This window comes from Sprattus sprattus, assembly GCF_963457725.1.
Source record: "Sprattus sprattus genome assembly, chromosome: 3".
Classification (NCBI taxonomy): Eukaryota; Metazoa; Chordata; class Actinopteri; order Clupeiformes; family Clupeidae; genus Sprattus; species Sprattus sprattus.
In genome coordinates this window covers 20,396,264-20,404,610 of record NC_137922.1, presented here as the reverse complement: position 1 = coordinate 20,404,610, position 8,347 = coordinate 20,396,264, and the positions used below count along the sequence as shown (strand labels likewise).

The following is an 8,347-nucleotide window of genomic DNA, read 5'->3' as shown; positions in this document are numbered from 1 at the left end:
ACAATTATTCTTGATTGCCAACATTTGTCAGGGCATACAAAAAAAGCAGCTTGATCCAATGGCCCACCTTGTTAAACCAACACTGGTTTTCATAGTTCAACGAGGCCAGGAGGCAGCCAAGAGATGAAACCAGGTCTCTAAGGACCTCCGTGAGAGGAGTCAGTTGTTTTGGGGGGGGCGCTTGTTGCTTTGGAGATCTCAATGGAGAGGAGCAATGGACTCTGTGAGGCCTGGCGCCGGTGGCAGGCCCTCCCCCCTGCATTCGCCACCCCACCCCACCCCCAAACCCCTCGCCCCCTCCTCAGGCCTCGGAGCAGCAGCGCTGCTGGTTGAGCTTGACCTTGTGCTTGATGCCGTCGTACAGCTCGAAGTTGTAGTTCTCCAGCGTGGTGGAGGAGCGCGAGGAGAGGCCGCTGTAGGAGCACGTGCAGTAGAGGAGCAGGCCGGCGCACACGGCGCCCAGCAGCACGCCCAGTGAGCTCATCACGATGATGGTGAGCAGGATGGGGTCCAGCGTGTACAGCCAGGAGTTGTCCTTCTCTGACACGCGCGTCACCGGCAGCTCGGACGGCGGAGAGGTGCTCCACTCCACGTACGGGTAGCCCGCTGCTAGCAAAGAGAAAGGAGACAGTGTGAGGATTCGTTTTTTTGCTTATAACCAACTCACAGCGCCCTGTACGACAAGGTACAACTAGAACGTAATATTTAAGAACATGAAAAAAAGGCTGACACACCAGCGATAACACGCTTCAATATGTTTGGAAATGAGGGGGGGGGCAACTGTGCCCTGAGTGCTGACCTCACATTAATGCCTAGTATGTGTTAATTCAAATGTAATACAACTAATGCTGGGAGGGATGTGTGTGCTGTGTGGTTATGTTATTGCTAATAACACAAATTCCCAAAGGACTCAACAAAGAACTGCCATAGTCACTGTTAAGTAGAGTGTATTCACCAATGAAATCACCAATTATGCCTAAGTGCTTACAGAGGCCCTTAAAAAGCCTGGCAACTAAGGGAGTTTGCGGTGAAATTGATGGCATAATTATTTCCCATTTGGACTAATGTTTGATGGAGAGAACGGAATTAGAAAAAAAAGGAGGGGTGGAGGTTAAAAAATGAGGGGAGATGAACAGATTGTGGCTCGTGCAATAGTTTCTGAGCGAAACAAAGGCAGCTCTGATTCAGAAGAATTCCTTCTTGGTCTGACAGTTAGATAGAGGGAGGCAGATAACAAGTCTAAACCCTGGATTCTAAGGCAGGCGTCTCTGCAGATGTTGGGGAGGAGGTGAAGGAGGGGGGGGGTCGGCTGGTTGGACCTGTCTGATGCTGTCATACAAACACCAGCAGAATTCTCCTACATTTTATAAAGGACTATGGAATCTTGTCTTGTGCCAATCTATGCATCTCCTCCGTACATAAATATTTATAGATTATTTAAAAATAATTAAATTGTATATCACACATATCCAAAACAAAAACAATGGATAGCATCACTGCCGTTTTGGTTGGCCGGTTCTAAACAACCAGGGCTTGTTAACTGACGGCTGACAGTTGGGTAAGATTAGAGGGATTGTACCTGCATTGACTGGTTCAGCAGCGTTGAGTAGTCGAGTATCGCCGATCTCCACCGGCCTCCTTTCTGTGGGCGAGAGGAAGAGAGACGCCATGTTGAGCGGATGCTCCAGATACAGAAAAACAGTCCATCAGGAGATTAGATAACAGAATGCAGATTCAAATGTGCTTTGTGTTCAGAGGTTTACAAAAGGCATCCGAGTCGTTTTCAACTAGGAAAGGCTGAGATTGAGAATTACTGTCAGTTGAAAGAATAGTGTGAACACAAAAGACACAACAGCTCGCTGGATGTGTGCAGTTCTGGAGGGAGATTGTGTGAATATGAACTATCTACTTTCAGTTATTGTGGTCTGGTTATTTTGGAATTATACAAACAAACTCACTACACACGCACACATACACACACACCATGAAACAATCTGAGTAACCCGCATAATAGAAAAATAAGATTTTATTTTGTACATTCCAAAAACATCCCAAAGACTTTCAAATCCATCAAGCAAAAATATTCATTATGTATATATTTGATATATATATATGTGTAGATATATTGCCTTTTCACAGCAAATGCAGTTTAAGATTGAGGTACAGCCTACTGAAGTTGTACATTCGTAATGCGAGCAAAGTGCATCATCCTCATCCTTGTCATCATCAACATCACATCATTGTCATTATCACCTTCCTCATCTTCGTTGCCATTATCCTCCTCATCAACAGCACCACCATCTTCACTGATCATATAGGTGTCACTTTCACACTGAATATGTTCGCCATTATTCTAGCACCCCCTCCCACCCCCCTCCCCTCCCTTGTGTCATCCACAGTAAAGCACAGAAAAGCAGACTCTGTAGCCTGAGAACTCCACAGCAGGAGATGAGGCTGTGTGTCTGCTTAAGCATGCCACCCCCTTATGTTTCCAAACTGGACTTAGCGGGCTAACGTCCGAGGGGAGACCAATCAATAGAAGATGCTGGGCGGTGCGAGTGGGACGCCGTGGGTTGCATTGTTGTGAGCGATATGAGCCGGACACGATGAGACAGGGAAAAAAAAAAACGGCCACCTCGGATATCATGCTGGATGATTTCCTGCCACCCAGGGCCCGGCCAGGACCCATGAGTCACCGTGTGCCGTGGAGACGACTGACAGTGGCTAGAAGCCCTTAGCAATCCATTCCTCTTTTTTTACTTTAACGACAGAAAATATAACGTCTTCTTTCTTTTCCTTCACTTTCCCTGTGAACTCTCTCCCTGCGTGTTTGAGAGAGAGAAGCGCTGTGCTACACTAGGGTATGGTGAAGCAAGAGTGAGAAGTGAGAGTGCGAGAGAGAGAGAGAGAGAGAGAGAGAGAGAGAGGGGAGGGAGCGACAGTTTGGAATGGTGCCCCTTCGGCGTCATCGTGAACGTCGGTCTGGAGGGAGCTTTAACTCATTAATGCGGTCTCCAGGGACAACGAGAGGTGGAGAGAAAAAGGAAAACTGGTAAGGGGGGGGGGGGGGGGGGAGGTGGCGGTGCTGGGGGGGCTTGGGGGGGCTATGCCTCTAAAAGCAGCCTTAATAAATGCTATCTGGTCCATTAACTAATTAAAAATATTAAGAGCTCGGAAAAGAATGCACAGAGAGGAGGAGAGAGAGTGAGAGGGGGGGGTGAGAGAGAAAGGGAGAGAGAGAGAGAGAGAGAGAGAGAGAGAGAGAGAGAGAGAGAGAGAGAGAGAGAGAGAGAGAGAGAGAGAGAGAGACTAAAGCAGACCAAGGCAGAGGCACTGCAGTGAGCCTTAGGTTGATTTAAAAGCACGTCGCGAGGGAATGCCAAAACATCTCTTAGTGCTGCTCCTCATCTCAAGAAGGAAAAAAATAATAAAAGCTAAGCGTTTCCTGAAGCCAAGCCTCCATGTTTCTCTCCGCAGCCACTCCGTCCCGGTGCTCGTTCCCATGGCGACGCCACACAGGTGAGAGCAGGGGGTTGCCAGGGCCTGGTGAGGCGTGTTGGCACGCTGAAACGTTGGCCAGCACATCATAACCTCAAAGGTTTCTCTCCCGTCAAAAGTGTTATTATGATTAGCAATTGACAAAATATGCACTCTGTCGCACGTCATTAAATAAATTGTGGAGCGAAAGGCAAACTTAAGTTCCCTCACAAAAGGATAACAAGGGAATTCAACGCGTCTCTCCAACACACTTCGTCCTGATGACATCCCCTGGAGGTTAATGAGATATCAGTCGATACCTTTGTCGATACCTCTTACTTTGAAGTGGCTTGGAGTGCATATGCTACTTATAGATGACCACAATGTAGTTGGACACAATGACAGGCCACGGACAGGACGGGAGAGGAGCAAACCTCCTCGTTTTTTCTCATAAGAATAAAAGGCATGCTTCTCATTTTTCTGTCGTTTGCAGGGCTGCCCACACCCGAGCGGATCCTCTAAGCACAATTGCTCCCAGCTGTGTGTGCGCGCTGTTCTGTCGTGGTCTGGAGTTGTCTCTCCCCTCATTAGGGAAGGAGGTGGTAAAGGGGAGCAGCTGTCTTTGTTTATCTGGGAATTTTCTACCCAACATTTTTTTTCTCTCTCTCCTTTCTCTCTTTTTTATCAGGGAGCTCAGTAGACAATCACCCTCTCCCTCTCTCTCACTCTCTCTCTCTTTCCCTCTCTCTCTCTCTCTCTCTCTCTCTCTCTCTCTCTCTCAGAATAACATGCGCCCACACACCTCATGATACTGTTTGGAAGCACAGGGGCATGGGGGAACAAAGGCAATAGGTTACTGTCACCAAGAATCCAAAAAGGAAACGAGGGTGCACGGATGCTTTTTGTGGCATGACACCTCTCAACCCCCTTAACCCCCCTCCCCACCCCATCTCACCTCCATCCCTCTCTATCCATCACTCTTTCGCTTTAAACTGTTCAGGTATTCTGAGACGTGGAACACATATGGTAGCTGTATCTGTTTAAAATTACACCTCTCAGTACAAACAATTGGCTCTTTAAAAGAAAAAGAAGAAAAAAGGACTCCCTCACTGTCTTCGTGGGCCAACACGGTCTGTTTAAAATCAGACTCGCTAACACAAACACAACCTCCATTGTCATGTTCTGCCTGTGGCTCCTAGTAGACTATGTGTTTGAAAGTCTCCGTGGTACGATCAACAGACCGCCTGTTTTTCTTACTCTCTGCTGACCATACAGCTATAACTCACATCCAAATGATTCACAGGTGTTGAGCTCATGGAAACAAAATATAGTATCACAGGGGAAAACACTACCCCACGGTCTGACTCTCTTAAAGGTGCTTGGGTGTAAATCATGTATTTGACAGTTTTTAGATCACTGACTGAAAAATGGCACGACACTGTTTGCCTTCCTATGATTTGCAAAATCAGCATGTTTGACCTTCTAACAGTTAGAGAGTACCCCCGTTCCTCTCAAAACAGGACGTTTCTCAAGGTCTGGCTCTATTCTATTTGAGGAGTGCACTCCCTCACTGCTGCGACTGGACTGGGAGTCGGGATTTAAACCATTGCTCAGCACGCCCATGCTGGGACCGATCCAGACAGAACCAGAAGACCCAGAGCGAAGAATTGCCAATTTTTCTCTGGCTGCGAGCGGTGCTAGTAAACAGGCTTAGCTCTGGAACCAGAGAGCGCTCCACTGGACTTATAACAGCATCTAACAACGAAAGGGCGAACAAAGGAAGACAAAAAGACAGAGAAATCCTCAGAGTCTACAGGAAATCTATACGTAGGATCTTTTCTGCTTTTGTCTAAGACAGTTGCCAAGGCAGCATCCATTGATGGGGGTAGAAAAAAACACGATGAGTGGGACCACCATCCCTTATTTCTTCATGTACATTTTTGATCAATGATCCGACCCAGTGAAAAGTGAGGTGCACAGTTGAGTTTGGTTTTCTGTCATTGTCTCTCTCATTGTCTCCTCAGCTTCCGATCAGGACGATCCAGAAAGTGTTAGGAAGTTCTGAGGGAACAGGGTAACGTTCATGCCCCCCAGCAGGCTCAGTCAGTAATGGGAGCAGCCATCTTCTTTATCAAGCCAAACTGTCAATGCTGGATCTGGCCCCAGGCGACTGCTGCCTCCCCGGGGGTAGTGCGAGGTCTGGGGGCTGTAGTAGGCGGCAGGCAGGCTCTTCTGGGCAGAATTCTGGCGCCGTTGGCTGCATATGGCCACAGTGAGCACGGCGGTCGCCAGGATCAAGATGGCGCCTCCACCCGCCAGTATGTAATACCAGTTGGGGGGCATGGGTGGCACTGAGCGGGTGGCTAGTGTGGGGTGACTCCCGTCGGGAAGGGCTCCCCCTGGTGGAGACATAGACAATAGTGGGCTTTGGGGGGAAAGAGGGAAGAAAAGAGTGCTAGGGGTCCACTAATAAGACCCATAGTTGGTCCACGTGAAGAGTTCACCAGTTATTCTTACTTTTACTTTCTTAAGTCTGTGGTTTTTCATTTTCCCAGTAATAATTACAGTGAGAGAGGGAATTTTGAGATATAAAACATTTTTAATAGTTGGCTACAGTAGAATGTTGTGGGTTTGGTATTGTATGAAACGCATAATTACAGCCATTTTAGCTCTCCAAAAACCACAAACTGGTAGTCCTGCTTTACATGGACCGCTATGGGTTCTCTAACTTGTGCAAACTACATTTGGGGGCTTCATTCAAAAACAGAATCCAATCATCGCGCACACCGGAGGAAGTCAAGCAGAAGCACATGCAGGCCCACTCCTCTAGCGGTTGGACTTTTTTTTTTGCTTTTGATTCATTTCAACACAAATCTGACCAAATGCAAGCCAAGACTGAATTCTCACAGTGCTCCTTAACCCTTTTGGCAAGCATATGTGTGCGTTAGAGGGGGGATTGTAGGGGTAATGTACGGCGCTTCCTTGAGGGGGAATGAAAGGAAAAGCATGTTGGCGGGGGGATTTTGATGGACGATGGTCCTGCGGCGATATGCCTGAAAGGCCTATTCAGTTGGCTTTGAAATGTGCGGTCCACACATGATGCAAGGCTGCCTCAAAGAAACCTCAAAGTAAGAAGAGAAACAGCCTGGCTGTCCTATTTTGAAAATCCCTCAAAAAGGCACTTTGGGTGAGGACTAAATGCTAAAATGTATGACGCTTAAAACACACCATAAACATGGTATATATTTTTGAAAAACCTTGCCACAGTATACAGAGACCTTCCAAACAAGCACAGATTCTGGATTAAGAGATATCACGACAGTAAATACAGCAAGTACAGAGTCCTACCCAGATAGTTTAAAATGAACTATATAAAGGCCACCAGCTATACTGACACCATTAGCCTAAACACCAAAGGATACAGCAAGCAGTATGACTGCATGTTTCAACCAGGCTTACCACTAGCACAACTCACCATTTTGTATGAGACAAACCCATACATCGACTTTAGTATTCTGATATGTGTTCATGAGATTACTTATGACTCAGTATAAAAAGCCCATACCTTGCATCATAGACCTCTGACTAGCAAAGTGAATAGGAGTTCTTTGTGTAACCCTAAATGTGGTTGCTATTAGCACACCCACAGACATCTACCAGAGCGACAAATTGAAGACTTGTTCTTGACAGAGACTAATGAGATGATTTAGGAAGAAGAAAGGCAGTATTTCTGAAAACATCTGACTACCACACACTGTGTTTAGTTAAAGATCGCACAGCTACAGCAAAGTAGGAAATGACACCGCGTGGGAACCAGTGCCAAAGCAACTTTCATTAACTGGAACTATTGGAAGAATGCTCACTAAGACTGAAGCTCACCCAAAACTCAATACAAAAAAAAAAAAACGGAGGGAAGTGTTGTCAGGCTTCTCATTTTATGTAAATGTGCGTAAGCAAGTTCAAAAAAGCACATGTATGACTATGAGCACATGCCCATGTGACATGCATGTGCTGATTTGTATGGGTGTGTGTGTGAGTGTGTGCCTGTATGTCCATATATGGATTCCTGTGTGAATAAGTGTGTTCTTTTTACATGTTTGTGCACAAGAGTGTCTGAGTCAAGTGTGTTGATTGATAATCAGGTGAGAGTGTGATGTTAATGACAATACTGGTAGCTGATTTTCATCAAGACAATGTTAATTGGGAGCTTCCAGAGTCAAACACACACGCACACACCCACATGCCCGCACATTACACATGCACGCACAAGCACACACACACACACAAACGCACGCACGCACGCACGCACGCACGCACGCACGCACGCACGCACGCACGCACGCACGCACATACGCAAGCACGCACGCACTCTCACACACACGCACGCACGCACGCACGCACGCACTCTCACACACACACACACACACACACACACACACACACACACACACACACACACACACACACACACACACTTTCAGAACACCAAGCTATAATAAAATCATAAAAAAATCACAAAAGCTCTACACCCAGACAATGCCGTCACCACACTCCCCAAACTAAGCGAGCACAGAATGCAACCATTCAAACGGGACATGGAGGCAGGAGAGGACCAAGAGCTACAACTCACCTTTCATATCAGTAGGGAACGCAGCAAAGGGCTCTGAGAGAGAGGGAGAAAGAGAGAGGAAGAGAAAGAGAAATTAATTTTAGCCCAACCACTAAAGTAAGTTGTCATGGCTTAAGTACGCTACTACATGCTTCGTTTGGGTTTGCCCAATTATTTATTTTTTTATTTCCTTTTATCAAATGCAGTCATACAGTACATCACATCATTACATGAAATTAAGTGCGACTGGTACAAGTCTTA

The 8,347-nt window shown here is 46.7% G+C and overlaps 1 protein-coding gene across 2 annotated transcripts in view; it reads right to left on the bottom strand.

Annotated features, from left to right (window-relative positions):
- Positions 1–301: 301 nt before the first annotated feature.
- Positions 302–8,347, bottom strand: part of LOC308363112 (neuropilin-2-like) — a gene marked incomplete at its 3' end in the record, with an annotated part of 67,797 nt that continues 59,751 nt past the window's right edge. The window contains exons 15-17 of one of the 2 annotated variants that reach the window (XM_080835887.1): positions 8,108–8,140; positions 1,580–1,642; positions 302–606 (exon numbers count right to left, since the gene is read on the bottom strand). In XM_080835887.1, coding sequence (XP_080692013.1) covers positions 302–606; positions 1,580–1,642; positions 8,108–8,140 — 401 coding nt within the window. Of the gene's footprint in view, positions 607–1,579; positions 1,643–4,448; positions 5,877–8,107; positions 8,141–8,347 lie in introns of those variants that run through there. The other variant, XM_080835888.1, reaches the window with a different exon arrangement.